The 19,845-nt window shown below is 30.1% G+C and overlaps 1 protein-coding gene across 5 annotated transcripts in view; it reads left to right on the top strand.

The window, feature by feature from the left end:
* Positions 1–19,845, top strand: part of LOC107449226 (homeobox protein extradenticle) — a 325,818-nt gene that overhangs the window by 294,915 nt on the left and 11,058 nt on the right. For 3 of the 5 annotated variants that reach the window (XM_087159977.1, XM_087159979.1, XM_087159981.1), the window contains exons 6-7: positions 3,145–3,238; positions 15,345–15,532. In XM_087159977.1, the coding sequence (XP_087016103.1) occupies positions 3,145–3,238; positions 15,345–15,532 (282 nt within the window). Of the gene's footprint in view, positions 1–3,013; positions 3,108–3,144; positions 3,239–15,344; positions 15,533–19,845 lie in introns of all 5 variants that reach the window. The other 2 variants (XM_087159978.1, XM_087159980.1) reach the window with 1 other exon arrangement.

Genomic DNA, 19,845 nt, shown 5'->3' with positions numbered 1-19,845 from the left:
TCTATGCTTTTTTATAATTTTAAGATTAATTTGCTCTTTGAAACTATAAAGTTAAAATGTATCTAAAAATGCATATATTTATCTAAATATTTTAAAAAAGGAACAAGTAACTGATACTCTTTATAATTATACATAATTTTAATTTCACTTTCCATTAATCGTATTGTAAAAACATGGAAGACCAATAAATATTTATTCCAGTTTAATTTTATTACAGGTAAAAGTCAGATGAAATTTTAGTGCTTACTTATACAACACTATTTAATAAATAAAAATATTTTCACAGTAAAATTTATGAGCACTAAATGAAAAAACCCACTTTTCCCCGGGTTTTTTCAAATAAAACTCAATTTTCCCCGGGTTTTTTCAATAAAACCCAGGCGGGTTGGGTTTTTTCAAAAATCCCCGGGTTTTTTCAAACCCTGGGCAAAACCCACATATATCATTGCAAATATTTTTACATTTAAAAAAGTGATGTTAATGGTAAAAGTAAAAACTTGATGCTTAACTATAGGGGAATAGCGTGAAAGCTAGTTTCGCGGATATCCATTGCCAATAATCTAAGAACATAACGACTTTCATTTCATAAGTAGACTGAACAAACACTATTCGTTCGAGACATACGTACGTGAGTATGTTGGGATAATGGGTCAAAATGCTAAATTTCTCTATTGAGGTTACCGGTGATTATGGTTACCACTGTAATAACGGAAAATCCGAATGCACTGTAAAAAAATATATAAATATATATATAATAATAATAATAATAAAATGCCAACTTTAAGCTTGCAATGTTGATTTGTATTGAAACAGTGTGAGCAAACTCCTAAGTTTTTTTATTATTACTTATATATTTATAAAATTTTATTATTTGTATAAAATACTTTATTTGGTTTCATAATTTAAATATGTTTTTTTTTTATTTTTATGAAAAAAAATTTATAATTTTATTTCTTAATATTTAAAAATATTTTAATATTGTATCGACATAAAGAACTCAAGAAGATTCACTATAAAGAACTGTGCAAGATTTCAGAGATAAGAGTGTAAGAATATACCATGAATAGACGAATTAAAAGAAGTTGAAAGTAATGAAATAATTATGAGTTGCGAATAATACTAGCTTATGAAAAGTGAGTGTTACTTACGTGTTAAGGTTTTTTTTTTTTTTCTTCTTAAATTGATGGTATCAACTTTGTCTTTTTTAATTTTCAATTTTTAGAAGGCCATGTTTGGATTGACTGTCTATAAGCATTGTAGAATATTAATTTATTTTATCAGATCTTTTAAGTTAAGATGTTTTGAAGAGAAAGAGATGCTTTGTTAACCCCATCTTGGTGTTTCTGTACATTTAACCATTCTAAACCTTATTTTTCTCAAATTCGGTAAAACTTAACTAGCTTTTCGATTATTTATAAACATAAATTAGCCATACACATTATTTGACAAAACGTTCTTAATACGCGAACATTTTATTACCTTCCGCCATCCCCTCAAACCTTTCTTCGGTGAGTTGTCTACTGTTAAAAACAAAATCAACAATTCTTGCATATTTTTATAGCAAACATGGCGATATTTTTCTTTTGCTTACAAAAATTCTCTGTTGTGGTTGAAAAAGAGAAGAGCAAAATAAACGAATAAAAGAAGGATTGAAGAAAGAAAAAAAAAGAAGCCCGAAGGAAAGAAGAAGAAGAAGATCTTGTTGGAAGGAGAGCACATATTTAGGGTGTGCTCAAAATTTACCGAGTCCATCCACGACAGGTTATTAATATTTATAACCTCATCGCGAAATGTGAACGACAAACTCATTAAATTATAATGAATCAGGGCTCAGGGAGGAGTAGCTGTATCCGTACCCGCGTTACGTTCGTTCAAAGAACATATTTATGCTTCTCTCTTCAACATGCATTCACGCATGTGATGCCTTTTTCGCATTTTCTCGCTTATTTACCGTGACGTCACCATCAGTCATGTGATCGGCAGATTTCCCCACTGCACTACCACCTCCTGTTATACCTTTTATTTATATTTATCAGACGATAAGAAATGGAAGTCGTTTTACTTCGATTATTGGCATTGCCTTCTAACCTTAACTTTTACAAACTTTTTGAGTTTTGGCTTGCTTTTATTTGTTCCCCTATGGGAATTAAAATTTGAACACTTGAAGAAATAGCTTTATAACATGATGCAGCTATTTCTGTACAAGCTGTACATGATACACTTTTGTAATATTATACATATACTGTACAATATTATGCATTTATACCAATGAGTAACAGCCGATCCATATCAGATATGCGGCCACCAATGTTAAAGTCCTTGTAATTTTAAACTCCACCCAGAAGACGAGAGAATTTATTGATCCATCACAGGGACGCAATCTACTTTTTGGAGAACCTTTAAACTGAAAATAAGCACGTAGTTTGTGTTTAGATTTAACCCCACCCCCAAAAAAGATGCGCGATAAAGCTTCATATTTGATACAAGACTGTGCTAATAAAACAGACAAGCGATTTTTCAGTATCTTTACTGAATTCAGTCATTTTAGCGGGGTTTTTTCAATATTTTTATGAGCTAATATCTCAAAAAATATGTTTGCAGATTGACTTAGTCATGCCATTTCAGTATTTTTTTTTTTTTCTAGTTGGATCAGATGTTTTGATGATTTATAAGATGAACAATAAACATAACTCTTTCAATCAATTTTAATTTCTTACATTTTGTACAACTTGCAGTATTGCAGTCAAATACTTTGCAACGCAAAAGTTGTCTTTATATAATTTTTCTTCTTCTTTGCAACACCTATAAAATCGATTTGTAATTTCACGTTTGACAAAGTATGCATTTTAAAATATAATTAAGATGTGTATTAGTCACGTTTTGGGCTATAAATTATTACATATACATTTTTTTCCCCTATTATAATTCATTTAGATCTTGTTTTAAAATGTCACTTTTTGAGTTGCACCAATTTTGAGACTTTTTCTTGTTCTTCCTCTTTTTCTTTCCCTAGGTATCTAATTGGTTTGGTAATAAAAGGATACGGTATAAAAAGAACATAACCAAAGCCCAAGAGGAAGCCAACCTCTATGCGGCGAAAAAAGCAGGTGCTGTTTTATTTAATTTTACCATTTTTTATTTTAGATATCAAATTGGTTTGGTAATAAAAGGATACGATATAAAAAGAACATAGGCAAAGCTCAAGAAGAGGCCAACCTTTATGCTGCGAAAAAAGCAGGTGCTGTGTTCATTTAAATAAATCTATTGCGTTCATAAAAGTGTCATAAAAATGTTTGAACATAGTTATTTTACTTGTTTTAATAACTTTTAGAAATGCACAAACTAAAAGTAATAATTTTTTTTTTCATGAGAAATATTTAAGTATGTTACAATATGAAATAAAAGTTGCAATATCTGAAAAAACTTAACCGTCGATTAAATAAAAAAAATTTTACCTTTGTTAAAAAAATTTTAAAATTCATTTTAAACAAAAAATGATCTTTCTTTTTTCTCAGATGTGGAATATTCGAAATGTTATAATATGAATTACAATGTTATATAAATACTTGATTAAACCGATTTATTGATTAATAATTTTTTTTTCTTTCTTTTTACTTTTTATCAATAACTTTTCAAAAATTCATTAAAAACTAAAAGTACTTTTTGACGCACGTACTATTAGAAATTAAAATTTTATACCATGAAATGTAAATTACTGTGTTATAAAAATTTTTGAAATTTTCATTTAATTATTTTGATTGCATTGCATTTGATGATTTTTAAAAAATATTCTTAACGAAAACTAAGTAATCTTTTCTTCGCATGAGAAACTAAGAAAATAAAATGTAAAATTTTTTTTTTTTATTTCCATAAGTGTATTCATTAATTGGTATAACTTGAATATAAAGATGTATATTATTTATTACTATTCATATGTTTATCATTACTATACGTATGCTTATTATTCCTTTACTTATGTTTATTATTCTGATCCTTTATTCTTATTTTCCTGTCTTTCTTTAAATAATGGATTTTTATGTTTAAACATATTCTAAAACCACATTTATTTAAGGTAATTTTTAAAAAAAAATTCAATTATTACACTACAGCAACTACTATTATATAAATTTGATAATTTTAGACCTCCAAATTTATAGTGATTAAAAGGCAAAAAATGATTTGTATTCATGATAATTAGTTACAAATTAAACTTAATTACGAACTGTTTTGCATTTAAAAATATGCAAGAAACGTTTTGTGCAGGTCGTGATGCAGAAGTTTATTATTTTTATTCATTCTGTAAGCAATTTTTATTTTATTTATTTTTTGGTAGTGTATATATAGGGTGATGGTTGGGACATAAATTTCAGTTTTGAAGATCAAAGAGTTTTGCTCGCCAATCTTTTTACATTTATGAAAAATATGAACAATTTTTAAAATGTCATCAGATATAACATATGAAGTGCATTTTGGTAATAATAAAATATTGTAAAACAATTTAAAATGTAGAAATCCTTTAAAAAAAAAGAATGAAAATCGAAATATATTTATTACAGTAATATTAAATCAAAATAAGGTTGTCTTAAGGTTTTACATTATCAGTCGTTTCGTTGATCAATAATATAAACATGCATAGTTTAATTTAAGACTCAACAATTTAAAAGATTAAATATATTCGCAAGCCTTAAATATTTGATCGCCAACGGCTAGTAGAAATTTCGCGTTTTCAGTTGATTTGATATTCATAATTTTTGCAGCTCTTTCATACCTAATCCATATTTATACCTAATCTATATAATATAGTTGTCTATTTCCTTAAATTTTCGACTGAAGTCCGATAATTTCAATTCCTAGTTTCAATAATAAATAATTGATACCCTCTCTTTTTCTTTCTTTTCTTTTTTTAATTGCAGATTGTGTTGTTAATGCATTTAGTAGGAAAGATTGTAGTATTACCTTACTCAATTCTAGATTTTAGTTTTTTTTTTTTTTTTTTTTTTTAAATTCATTGCCTCACACTTATCGTGATTTTCACTCTTTGGAAGATTCGAAACCTAGTTACCTCTTTCCTCAGCTTTTCATCAACTCTAGAGAGAGAGGTATCATCATCACTATACCAAATTGCACCTGATGTAAAAGGGATTGTAATGGACACTGAATGAAATGAAAGAAATAATAATAATAATAATGAAAAATAAAACACAATTGTAACTTTGAAATGAAAAACTATTTAACTGCCAAGTGTGCATGGGGGGGGGGTAGAGACAGACGAAAGAATGAAAAGTCAAGGGAGTGACCCGCAATCGCGATGGTCCGTCGTTTTCATCAGTATAATGGGTTTCTGTTCTGTAGATAGCTTTGAATTGTAGGGGGGGGGGAGGTCTTTCTGCTTGATTGCAGGGCCCTGAGCCATAGGCGTCGCCCTCCTCTACCAACGCCGATAATGACGTATGCCAAAGCAGGGGGGTCCACCCAACACTTCCCTTCTGCGCTCCTGCTTAGGCCTATCCGACCATTTACAAAGGGACCCCGGGGTCGTTTCAATATTTATGTCTGAGAATCTCTTTCTCAACCTGCTTATTTTGCAATCCTTTTATTTCAATAGGGGGGTGGGGAGGTAAATAATATAAACGACTGTTAAAAGCTGTTGTGCTATGGAATTGGTTTATGGATGCCGAAATGTATCCCATAAAGTATCTTATTTCAATTTTTTTGGTTTCCTCATTTAACATAATGCCGAAATATATACCACATAAAAGTGTTAATAACAAAAATATATTTTTGGTTTCCCGACTTAACATACCTTTTCTTGTTTTCTATCTAGCGTTGTTGAATAAGTATTTTCAAGGTGTTTGAAATAATAAGGATTATTGCCTTTTGACAATTGATCTATGTTCATTAATAGCTATCTTATTTTATTAATGTTATTAGATTCTTTTTTATGAATTTCAGTTTATTTAAAAATTTATTTTAGTTTTCCAACAATAAGTTATTATAAAATAGACAATATATATATTTTTAACAACTTTCTTTTTAATACATTTTTTAAAACAAATTTCCTTTCAAATCGGTTTTTTTTTTTAAACATGTTACCTCTTAAATTGGAGGTAACATAACATTGTAGACAATATTTACGTTGTTTTATTAGTTCCCATTTGATTAGGTTATCGGTATATATTTATTCTCTTATAGTTATATAACAAAAATTTTAAAAGTTAATTACATTTTTGAAAAATTATCAATTTTTGGAAAGAACAGAATTTATAATGGAACCGTTGTTATGTTAATAGGAAATATCATGTTTTTTTATATATTCATAAAAAAAATTTTTTAAAAAAAACAAGAAATTTTTATGTATTTATATGTCCTACAGTGGACTGATCTTAAAGAGACGATTCCCAGTAGAACACCGAAGTCAAGTATCATTGGCTGCGGTCAGTAAGCGGGTGGGTGACCACTTTGATCAGCCTGCGTAGGGACCGAGAGTGCGCTGCATGGGTCCTCATTAAACTGTGCTACGGTAAAGTGCTCTAATTCGCGCCCAGGTCGTCGGGCTAACAAAGCAAGGGAGCCATCCCCTCTGCAGAGGTAGAAAATTACGATGGAATGTCTTCGGATCATCCTGAGGGATGTTTCCTAGACCGTCGCCAATAGCCCGTAGTGCAGCTCTAGTGCAACGTTAATAAAGTACCTTATGCGTTTGTTCCTTTAACATAATTTTCGTAACTAAAGAAAATTTAATATGAATCGAAATAGCAATTTATTGAAATCAGAATTTTCTCAAAGCACTGAATTAATATTAAAAATTACTTGATATTTATGTTTTAAAATTAGATTTTTGCCTAGGTGTATTTATTTTTTAAACACAATTTTTTACAAACTTAAAATTTTTTTTTTTTGTCTATAAATTTTTAAAACATTAGGACGTTTAAAATTAAGTTTTCATCGTGATTTTATATTTCAATGGCAAATCATAATCTTATTGATTTAAATAGATACTTTGAGGGTATAAAATCTGACTTTTTGATTATTATAATGAAATGTATCATTTCGCAAAATATCGATGTCTAGAGATACTAAGAATATTATTCAATAACAATTTTTATTATTATTTAAAAAAAAAGAAGTTCTCAGTTTGAGAGGTGGGGAGGAGGATCTATTAATAATTCTTGAGGTACTAAACACTCGACCCCCAACGCGTTTAAAAAGGCAACCCACTATGAAATCTGATTGTATTGTAAGGCGAAATTCCCTGTGCCCCTATTTCTGTCTCGTCGCAATTTGATTGGGCCGTGGGCGAAAAGTATCACTGTAATTTCCAACATCATAATAGAAGCCTCCAAAATATGATTGGCCTGAAAACGCTACCATTCCCAAGTGTCTGTAAAATAGCTCACAAATAGGAAAAAAGGGTATAAAAATATGACTTTTTTTTTTTTTATTTGCAGGTTTCAAATTACTAGTGTATGCCGCGATTTTTTTTTTTTTTTACCTCGTCTGTTTTTCGTGGAGTTTTCAAATTCGGCTTTAATTTCTCCTGGTTTTCTCCCTTTATGTGATTATGTATTTGATGAATGAGGTGTTTTTTATTTTTATTTTTCAATGGTTTGAAATCTGAGTAAAGTTAATTCGTACTATTGATGCCAGGAAAAGTTACAAATTTGGATTTCAGTTATTGCGTATCTCTTTTGCTCTTAATTGAGCCTATAGAATTTCCCAAGCATTATAATCAATTGCTCCGAAGCGGCAATATACGCAGCGTCTTTGTTGCAATCTTCAAAGCTTTTATAAATAGTTAAATCTAGTTTAAATGCAATTAATTTTTGCCTCTATCCCCATTATATTATTTACTTATTTTGATTAGAAGTATTCTATTTTATCTAGATTACCGGCTCACAAGTAGTGTTCCGCGGAATTATAATATTCCATGAAAAAGTTACAAGGGTTTCGAGATTTAAGACTTTTTTTGAAATAAATTTTTTACTAACGTTTTTGAAACAAATAATCATATTTAAATCCATTTACATAATATTTCAGTTGCTTTTAATTATTTAAAACAGCAATAAAAAAGAAATGGCAAGTTTTTTTTTCTTCAGAAAATATAATTTTTTTATTAACAACGTATTGAATGGACGTATAAAAGGACTTTTAAAAAAAAATTGAAGTTCCATCACACTTTTCAAATCGAAATAAAATAACTAAATTCGTCTTAAAAAAAAAAGGAAACATGCTTCCCTTTTAACGATTTCAACCATTATTGCAGTTAGTTTAGTTTCAACAAAAATCATAATTCGGCTTATTTCATTCATTTTCAACTTATGTATGTACACCAACAACAAAAATCATAACTAGACTAGATTCAACTCCAGGACTGCGAATTCATCTGTCGGACATAAAACATTATCTGAGATTATTAATGATAAAACAATTAAAACTACGTTTCTCTTATTATTTTATTTTATAACCATGGTCGAACAATTTTTTGGGTTTAGGACTACGAACGTTAACTCCGTAGCCTTGTCATTTTGAACCCAATCCAGAAGACAAGGGAACTCCTGAATCAAGTATCGGAAGAAATTTGCCTTTCGTGGAGGACTTTTTGATGGAACTAACCGCATTTGCGTCACATGGAGAAGAAAACAACGAAAACCCCCCATCTTGACGGCAAGGCTTTAACCAGTCTATCACTGACTGCATCAACACTGTATCGGTGCAAGCCGGATACGAAATTCGTATTGACCAGTTATCGCTGGGATTCGAACCCGGTTCACTTCACATTTCTCTTATTAAATATTTTCAAAATAAAGTAGTATTTTATTTTTCTTAATACACTAAGTTTATAACAGTCGGGGTTCTGGCAAAAGATGGATTTAGAGAGGGGTTCCATAGCTGCAAAAACGCTGATGTAGATAATTAAAATAAAGAATGAGCTTAAAGTTAAATCACTCATAGTTAAAATAGAAGTATCAATTAATGTTACTTTAAAATCGTATATGTAATTTAAATTTTTACGAATCGTTTCTTTATTTCTATATTTTAGTTTTTTAATGGTTTATAAATAGTTAAAGATGTTTCGAATGAGGAGTTCAAATAAAACTCTGTTAACTAAAAAAAAAAAAAAAAATAGCAATGGCATAAGCGTTTATTAATATTAACACCTTGCAACTTTTCATCGTCTTTGTTTTTATCATTTATTTATTTTACGACCAGAATGACAATGAGAAAGACGAAAGAAATTGTTACACGTGTGTCCGTATTACTCAAAAAGTAACAAAAAAAGCAGCGTTTTTTCTTCTTCTTTTGCAGCAAATAGTGTCTTGATTTGAATGTTTCACTTATCATGGGTTTTAATTTTATTTTTTCGTTTTTTATTTTATTTATTTGGAAAAAAAATTTTAGTTACTTGTAAAAAAATTTTTAAAATGAGCAGTGATTTCAAAAATATATTTAACAGATAAAAATAAATTAAATTGGAAATGAAAAATCTGTTCATTAAAAAAAGTAACAATCTTTCATCTTTTGAGCTGACTAGTAAACTTTAAAATGTTGCAATTCATCCTTGTCTTTATTTCCATTTTTTCAATTTTTTGACGAGAATAAAATTTTAAGATAAGAATCTAGTTGATAAGTATTACTCCTGTAGGTTAAAAGTGACGAAAAAGCAACTTTTTTTAAAAAAATATTCTCACATTAAAGTGTCGCAATTTTAAATCGTCATTATTATGAACACTATTCATATTATGTTTTTAACTAATTCTCTTAAAAATTAAAATTTAGCTTAAAAAGAATGGAAGATATCCTGAATTGGCGACATTTCTTGGCGACTTGTTGTCATTGCAGCAGCCCTTGGTGTGATCCTCCACTAAGCATCTACGGAATTTAATATTAGTGGCTGGTTACTCGAGATCAGCTAGAAGCTGTAGCTAGCTTAGCAGCATTCTTTTGTTTTTATTACCTTGCTTCTGTCCCACCCACCCTTCCGCCTTACAGACCGGGGAATCAAATAAGTTAGGAAATTTTCGCGCGCATTCCATGGAAGTTCTAGCTCTCATGCGCCAACTAGCGTTGAGAAAAGTTTTGCTTTTTCTTTATGTTTTTTCCCCCTCTTCTTTTCTTTCTCTACAGAATGCTTTCTCGCTAATTATATCGAAAGTAACCCCCTGATCACCCACCCCCTCCGTACCCTTTTCTTACCTTTTGCATTATTTTGTGGAAGGGTAAATTTTCCTGAAAAAGTTTTTGCCGTTTCCGGAATGCTGCCTCTTGCTTTTTGGTGCGAGGATTTTTCCCTGAATATCTTCTTTTCTTTTTATCTCTCTTTTTATTTCATTTCATTTTGCGATGATAAAATAAAATACTTAAGATATTATCTTGGCTTTCTTCATCTCCTATTGCGACAGGAATAATAATGGTTGTAAATAAAAAAAAAGATGGAAATGATTGATTCGTTATGTGGAAAAGAATTGTTGCGTTTTCATTTGCAATTGGTTTCTTCCTCATTCCTCTCTTAATGAAAATGGAAATATGTCTGTTCTAGAAAAAAATAAATACATAATCGTATGTCTTATTTAAAAAAAAATAACTAAAAAAAATAATAAATAAATTCATAAATTTATAACTTTTAAAAAAATAATTCAAAGGACATTGTTTTATCAACTTAAATATTTATTATATCTAAAAAAAGAAAATTATCTCTTTTGAATGGTTCATACTTTATTTTATGAACCTTTTAACCTCTAAACGGACCTCGCTGATCCTCGCTTACTGAAAGCATCTCGTCTGGCGTTATCAGTCACTGTTGTATCGTTACGTTTGTTCTGTATAAGTTAACCCCCTTAGAAGCGTTATCACATATACGTGTTCACGTGATTCTCCCTTCACGACCCACGATATGAAATGAGCCTTTCTGACTCTAGCGGCCCAAGATCACACAGGCGTGATCTCAATACTGTACTTTCGTATTTTATCTTGTATTAGTACGTATACGTACTCTTTAGTTTGTATAAACTCTATTCTTTCTCTTTCCACCGGACATACCATATATATATATATATATATATATATATATATATATATATATATATATATATATATATATATATATATATATATATATATATATATATATATATATAATATGGACATACCATATCCATATAATAATATAATATGGAAAATAGTTTAAACTAGAATAAAGCTTCAATTATTCAACCATAATTTTTTTGCAGGTTTTCAAAATTATGTTAATGTTACGGTAGCAATTTAATAAACAAAACGAATAGTTTTTAAAGGAATTAGTTCAAAACTATCCTATAATTTAATTCGAGAGATTTAAATTGAGGATTATGCAACAAAAGGTTATAATTTCAACTAATTTATAATTATTTAAGAAAAATTATTTCAGCACAAAACTATAAATCCATTTTTTGCTAAAAGATAACTTTTTTTGTGCAATATGAAATAATTATATTACATTAATACCATTTCTAATAGAAAGCGGAATAGTTTATTTCAAAATGAAAAAAATGTTTATGTCGAAAAGTTAACTGAACAGAAACTGCTATTTAAAGAAACTAGTTAATTAATGGGTTAGCCGCTAATGATTAAAATCTTCGTTTTTTTTTTAACATAATGGTCTTTTATTAGTGTATAATAATAATAAGATAAATGTGTCAATTTTGGTTTTTGTGAATCAGTTTTTTCCATTTTTAAAAGAATCGCATCTACTTTATTTTTGTAAAGAAAAAAAAATTAGACTATTTAATAAAAAAATAAGCTCAACAATTGTAAGCAGATTGCCGCAGTTTCAACAAATACAATAAAAATAGAATTGTGAGAGGGGGTGGAATGTTTACAAAGACGCAGACGAACTGAACAAAAAGGATTTCATTCCACACTCAAATTCTTAAATTGACATTTATTAACCTATAGAAAGAACTTTAAAATTCAGATTCTTTTCAGCAAACTATTTTTTTCCCTTGCATCTAGTGTTGAGGGCCCCGCACGACTTCCAACAATGGTCTGCCAAACAAACAAGTGCCAGTTGATTATTATCTAATATTTAAATTAGGGAAAGAAAGTGGGAGTATTTGAATTGAAAAGAATTTTAATACGGAACTGATTCTGTGAATTCGAAGAATAATGCGACTTTCTTCGTATCTTCTTCGCAGTCATTTGGAATGCCTGTATCGCCATGGTGAATACTCGCTTTTGGAACTTTTCTGCGCCAAATTGCATTTATCGCCGGGCTTAGTCTGTTGTTATCAATTTGCGTGTGCCTTTGTCTGATACTGTCAAATCAAAATTTGCACACTTTCTAAGTTGGAATACTATTGGAGACTTCAGAGTTTTTGAAAATAATAGGTTTTTCTTGGAGTGTTAGAAATGTGTGCTTGTAAGGACTGAATTTAAAAACCTTTAATAGGAATTTTTTTTCAAAATTTGATTATTTATCGTAATAGCTTTTTAATTTAGATTAATTCTGTAACTAATTTGTTATGACTTTTGTATAGCTTATCGCCAACTTAGTTATTAGCAACTTGTGTGCAAATTCGAAGATTTTATTGATAGTCTCATTAAAAATAATTATTATCTAAAAATTAAGGTTAATTATTATCTAATATTTAAATTAGGGGAAGATTGTAAGAGTATTCGAGTTGAAGAATTTTTAATTGTGAAACAGATTTTAAGAATGCGAAGGATAATGTAACTTTCCGTATCTTTAACGAAGTTTTACTAAAAAATATGGTTATTATTTTAAAGAAGAAGAAACATTACCTTAATCACCTTGTAAGGAAACTATTTAAATATATAAATTTATCATTTCCAAATGCTTTCAAGTCAGTTTCTCCTTTTGACAAGGAATTTCAATACTATTTTGATTTTTTTTAAAACATTTTTTTTACGCTTTCCATTTTTTCTTTTTTAATCGAGTGACAGAAATCAATTTTTTCTCTCTCAAATTAAAAAAAAAAAAAGCTGAAAATATAGCAAATAAAGATATTTGTCTAATGAGATGGGGCCGAATCTCAGTTTCTTGCAGCAAAGCTTTAATCTGGTAAATTGTCTGATCCTAGCTGGGGGCTTAGATGGACAAATGACAAGACATTAGTCAGTCTGTCTGTCTGATGGGGGTGCGTGGGTGGTGATGGTGGGTGGCAAAGGGGACCCTTGGCGTCGTACTCTCATTCCGCCAAGTGCTTGGCAGTCTGCATCATCTCCGCCAACTGAAAAACGTTCTAGAAGAAGGGGAAAAAATACAGGGAACAAAAAATCAGATAGACCCTTTTATGCTTTTCTTGAAATTAAAATTTTTAAAGTTAGAGGAAAAAATTAGTTTGCATACTCATCTTTTTTTTTCTTGCCGAACTTTATCGATTCGTTCTTTAAAGAAATTAAGGTCTCTTATAAAAAGAACTACGCCATATTTTTTTTTTTTTTATTTATTTTTTTTTTTTTTTACCAAATCTGCTTGTAGTCTACATTTACAAAAAGCTTTCCACGTGATTAAAATCCATACAGAAGCCGTGTTTCTGTTTTCGTCTAGAACTAATTGTGGAAATATGAGTCGTGTCGAATTTTTAGTTGACGAACTAGATGCGTGACTTAGTATTAATTACTTCTTTTTTTTTTTCTTTGGGAGAATGTTTTCAATCCATTCCTTAATAAACTTGCGTGTGTAAGATGTGGTTACTGTTAAATAATTTTTTTCTTCTTCTTCTTATCTCCTTTTTTTCCTTTCCTACATTGTTTTAAGTTCAATATCTAATAATCTCATAATTTTCAAGTCACTGTATTATAAAATGGGTAATTGCAATTTTAAAGTGTTTGCATTAAACTATACGGTCTGCTTTTTTAAGATTAAAAGCTCTACATTTGTATTTTTCTGTGATAAAATTATTGCGACACATTTTCCATAACTAAATGGAGCATGAATTTTAATCAAATTAGAACTCTTTCTACAAACATTTTCACAGAAATGCAAATGCACTTGCAAATTAGTAAGTTTTTTTTTTTTCTTCTTTTTTTTAAAAAACTCTGTTATGGAAAATTTAAATGTAGAGTTTTCTTTTAATTCAACTCAAAGGAAAAGCAAAAGTGAAATCTCCATTTGGAAAAATCGTTGCTTGAAAATACAGCAAACAGGATGTAAAACTGTCTACAGTCTAATCTGTTCGTTAGTGCTGTTTCCAAATGTCATTTTTAATTTATCAACGCTACAGTTTATGCCCGAATGCAAAATACATTATCTGTTTTCACGATTAAATTAGATTATTTAAATTAGCCAAAAAATTAGATTTGCTGAATGAAAAATCAACTTTTTTTATCTCCTTGAGATTCAAATTTATAGCAATGGTCAGATTCGCAACATCTTCATAGCAAACGCTATAGATGGAAGCAAACTTTACCATTTTGATAATGTTTGCTTCTGCCAAACCGGTTTGGAAAAAAAAAAATTTTTTTTCTTCTTCAAAATGACAGATGAAACTTAACCCTTTGACGCAGATGGAACATCGGTGTCCCTTTTATGTATTTTTTTCTGACGCTCTCATTAATTAATATTTTTATATTTTTTAGCTACAAAAAATAGCCTAATAGTTATTTTAAAAAATCTGTTAGACTATCGAAATTATATTTGTGCTAAAATAAAATATTTGTAATAATCTAAAAAAAATAGTTTTAAAAATTTTTTTTTTTCATTCATATTCAAAAATTAATATTTAATTTTAAAAATTAAAGAAATCTAAATGATGAACAACTGTTTCTCCTATATCGAAATAACTGCAGATATGAAACAGTACTGTTTGTAATTCGCGTTTGAAAGATTTTACCTCTAACGCAGGAAAAGACACAGGTGTTTTAGGCTGTATTTCATAACCATAAATTATTAAAATGCTAAATATAATACTTTTCACTTATTTTGACCTAAATTAATACAGACATAAGTATAAAAAAAAAAAGTCTGAAAAATATGTTTAACAAAAATTCTGCGTCAAAGGGTTAAAGTCAGGAAATTAATCTTCTGAAGTAAGCCCAAATATTAAAAATAATACTATGAAAAGCTAGGTTTCTGTTTTCAAGCGCAAACGGTTTTTTTAAGATTATCTGGATTCATAAAGGACAGTAGTGTGCAGAATTCGAAATAGATGAACACATTTTTCGGAACGAATATTTATTTTCACGTAGTATGGGTCATTTTTAGGAAAATTCCATTTATTAACTAATGCATTCCCGTGCAGTAAAGTGAGTAAGATTATGGAGATTTCGCTGTTGTTTATTTTTTTGATGATTTATTCCAATTCTGTTGAAAGAATGTCTGAAGTATGTACTAATTATCATTACAGATTACATAAACGACTGCTACTCACCTCCTTCAGCAGCAGGTTCTTCACCTTACAGTCTGGCTCCTTCTTCGCAGGGCCAGATGATCAGTCCACCCCCGGGTTCGGGAACTCCTCAAGATTCCATGTACAATATGAGTATGAATGGTGGTGACTCCTATTCCTCTATGGGAGCCAACGTACAGTCACAGGTAAGGATTTTATTCTTCTGTCTCTTTCACTATCTTTGCCAAAGTTTGTTCATGTCTCTCCTACTTTTTAGTTTGACGCAATAGGCAAGACAATTCTAGATTTAAATGTTCGTAATACAGTGGAGCATCGTTTTAACGACGATCACTTATACGACGTTTACATTTATACGACGTTTTAGTGAGGTCCCAAATCATTCCTATTTTTTTTTAATGTAAAAATATATCGTTTATACGACGCACAGAATCGGTTATACGTCGGTTTTTAAATTTTGTTCACGTTTATTAAATTTTTTATTTTTTCTTGTGTATTTTAAAAAAAGGGCGGTATTTGCCAAAATGAATGATACAGAAAAGGGTGCCAACAAGAATGCTTGGATGACGACCGTAATTTTTACTAGATGACTGAAAAAACTAGACAATGTTATGAAGAGGCAAAAACGAAAAAAAAGTTTGCTATTCATCGACCAATGTCCAGCGCACCCATCGATACTAATTATTTTGGAAAATGTAAAAGCTCTCTTTTTTCATGCAAATTGCACAAGTGCGCTTCAGCCATTAGATTTGGCAGCGATTAGAAATCTAAAATTGCATCATAGAAAGCAGTAAGTTCTACTCGCTATTCAAAGCATTGTAGAGACTAATAGCAAGAAAATATAATTAAAGGTAACATACATTCAAATTGCTCACTGCAATTTTTCTTCTTTGGTTATTTGTTTGTTTTGCTTTGTCTAATTTATAAATTTATGTAAATCAACACGTTAAACATTAAAATTAACTGAAAACAGAGTTAGTTTCAGTTTTAGAAGTAAAAATCGATTATACGACGTTTTTCGGTGGTTCCTTCGGCGTCGTATAAACGATGCTCTACTACTGATCTATAATAAAATATCTGAAGTAACATTAATTATTAGACTGTGCGGGTATAGATTACATAAAAAAATTGTTTGCTGCATTTCTATAAATACTTGATGTTGTCTAATTCGCTTGAGGAGTTCTAGAAATTTCAAATCTGAAATTAGTTTTACTCCTACAACTGCACATTTTTTTTTTAAATAACATTTTTTATGTATTTTTTGTCGAAATGTACAAGTTTAAAAACGTTGTATATAATAAAGGGTCGTATAAATATTGTGGACAAACTTCTTGGGGGAGTGAGGGCACATCATCAGGATTGAAATTGCATAGGAGCCCATGCCCATAAATCTTTTTGTGTGCGGCTCGGAACGCTTCTCTATTATGAACTGTTCAGAAGCATACGGTCCATAAAAGGTAAGCGCCCCTGGCGGCGTATTTTCCGAAAATGAATTCCTATGTCATTTTAATCCTGGTGATGTGCCTTAACTCTCCTAGAAGTTTGTCACAATACTTATACTACCCCCTCGTATATACAACGCTTTTTAGACTTGTACATTTCGACAAAATAAAAAAATAGATTAAAAATTGACTTTGAGAGAGAAGATTTGAAATCAGCGATATGAAAGTGTCTGTTGAAAACTCTCATGCAACAGAAATCAATCAATAAATAAATGAAATAAAATTGTTCGTTAGTGTTATCCTATTTTGGTTAATATTTTAAAGTTTTTTTTATAGGCTAGTGGGACATTCTTTACATATGATGCTTCTTATAGGGCAAGTTTAGATATTTAGGAAAAATGTATTGATTTTGGTGGTGCAGCACCTAACTACTCTATTGAGCTCAATTTAAAATCTAATAATAATTTAAATACGCAAGATGTGATAAAGGAACAATAATTTTGAATCCCACACTTAACGGTTATATTACACGATGGTGTGTTTAGTGATACTTTTTACTACAACCTGTGAAAATATTTTTATGATTTAACTTAATAAGGTTTTAAAAATTTCGAAACTATTTTGGTTTTCAAACTGTCTGAAATCTGATTGTCTATTATCGGTGGTATCGCCATTATTTCGGTATCGGATTCGAGATGCATATATATTTTGATGAACACTATGTGATGATATCGGGGAGAAAAAATCGTTCCGGTCACTCTGGAGGTAGTGAGTTCAATCCTTGTGTCAACCAACAAAACAACCGGCGTGTGTTAAGCAACAAGTCTGAAAGGCTGATACGCAAATCTGTCGTGATTGAAAGTCCGGCCGTCGGTTGAGGAGAGAGGGTATCAATTGAGGCGTCAGGGTCAAAATGACGAGACATTCCTAGCATGGCCGTTTATAGATAGAGCCCTAAAAATGGGGCTACGTTCTTGGCTATAGTCGGGGGATGATGGTGTAGAAAACAATTTTTCGCTATCAGGAAAAATTGACTCTCATACTGTATGTGCGAGAGAATAAATGATTAGACATTCAGAATAAAATGAATCATTTGATATTTAGAATTTTTATTAGTAAAATATGCATTTAAAATGAATTAAATCAGGTATGGAAATATTCACTCTTTTGTTGACGTCACTTCTAAAAATATTTTATCTTTTCATTGAAAGTGAATTATTAAATAAAGTAATTTATTTATTTATTTTTTTTTTTTTTTGTTCAAAAATAAGTGCCGTCTCTTAAAAATTGAATCAGAGTAGCCATTTTATCGACGAGACAACCGCTGAAGAGAATTTAAGAAAATGAGAATCGAAGTTTTGTGTAGGAAGGTGGCAACAGTCAAGCTGTTGGGTATAGCGCTTGGGAGGGGGTGAAATAAGTATTCTAAAGTAGAAAAAAAAGGAGCTTGGTGTAAAAACAAGTACTTAAACAACGGCAACTCGAAAATAAAAAAAAAGAAAAGAAATATAATAAAAATAATAAAAGAAAAAAAAATCTAATCTTAAATAAGAAAAAAATAAGAAGAGGGGGACCAAGTGAAAAAGTAAGGAAATTCTTTTGAAGAACGTGGCAGTGAAAACTGCTTTTGGCGTAGCTCGTTATAAAAGACGCGAGTTAAGGACAAATAAGGAACCCTAATTTGAAAAGACTGCCTTTCCCTGCCAACAACAAAATAAAATCTATCTTTATACAGAGAGATAAAAGCAGAGAAAAATCTTTTGGTCAACGAATTTTTTTTTTCTAAAGAATATATGTGTAAAAAAAGATTGAATAAGGAAAAAAAGAGAGAAGGGAGAAAAAAAAAATGCTATGGCTAAACACTCTTCTAATTCAATAATGGTGCAGGTTCGGTAGTCTAAGGAGGGGAGACGAAAAAAGTTGGGGGGGGGGGATATACGTAATTTCGAGGCCCTACTTTTTCTGTTCGTCCTTATATGTTAGAGGATAAAAGGAAAAACGTAAGTTGGCTTCTACTAAACAGGATTACTGGGATACTAATGAGAACAGAGATGGCCACTTAGGCATTTGGCGCTTGTGCCGCAAGTTTTGGTCTAAGAAAAAGCTTCTACTTTTCATTCTATGCATTTTCGTTCCATTCGATTTGGAGGATGCCTGTATTAAAGTATGGTAAGAAAGCTTCCATATATATTCTGCGGGCTCATAAAAACCTTTCGATTTTTTTGATACAACTTTATATACTTGCAAATTATTTTTATACTTTGTTTAAAAAATTGACAAGGGAAGAGCTTAATAGAATAACTTGCTTAGTAACTGTTTGAGAGTATTTAATTTTCCAAATTAGGAATAAATTATGATCGGTTATACGTGCATGTAGAACATTGATTTATTTTTTTAAGATCTGCCATGTATTAAAATTTTAAATCGTCTGGAAATAAAAAAAGAGTTCAGCCCTTTCAAGGCACATTGGTTTCGTTTTTGCCTTCATATTTTGATACAAATCTTTGTACGTAAATAGCAGATGTTTTATGACGCTGCATTTTTGTCATGATAGAGTTTTTGAATTCCCTTTCTAGTAAGCTGATTTTTTTAATTAGTTACTAAATGCATAGTTGGGTATACTATTGCCTACGTCACAGGTTGTGTTGTTCCTACTAAATTTAACCCATGAACGGCATTTTCTGCGAGCCTAACTTCAAGCCACAAATAAACAAACGAAGTGTTCGATCGTTTAAATAGCTGCTCGCCAGATTTTATTGCATTATAAAGAAAAGTTATTGAAACTAAATACAACTAAATAAACAACAACAACTAAAACAAATAACAACAACTACTAATAACAATAACTAAATAAACAACAACTAAATTCCATTCGTTTAGCATTGCGTCATATGTTGTTCCTACTAAATCGAAGTAGTTGTGTTTTTTTCATATTATACCCAGTTATGAGTTAAATCTGTGGAAACTAAAGTTATTGAAACTTAAAATCGTTTGCAAACGTGCTGTTTTGCAGACGATTAAAATCGAGTTTTAATTCTTTCATCCAATTTCAAACCCTC

This window comes from Parasteatoda tepidariorum, chromosome 3 (genome assembly GCF_982258835.1).
Source record: "Parasteatoda tepidariorum strain Cologne lab strain chromosome 3, Ptep-v5.0, whole genome shotgun sequence".
Taxonomy (NCBI): domain Eukaryota; kingdom Metazoa; phylum Arthropoda; class Arachnida; order Araneae; family Theridiidae; genus Parasteatoda; species Parasteatoda tepidariorum.
Note: the sequence above shows the minus strand (reverse complement) of the source record. Positions and strands in the feature narration are given on the sequence as shown.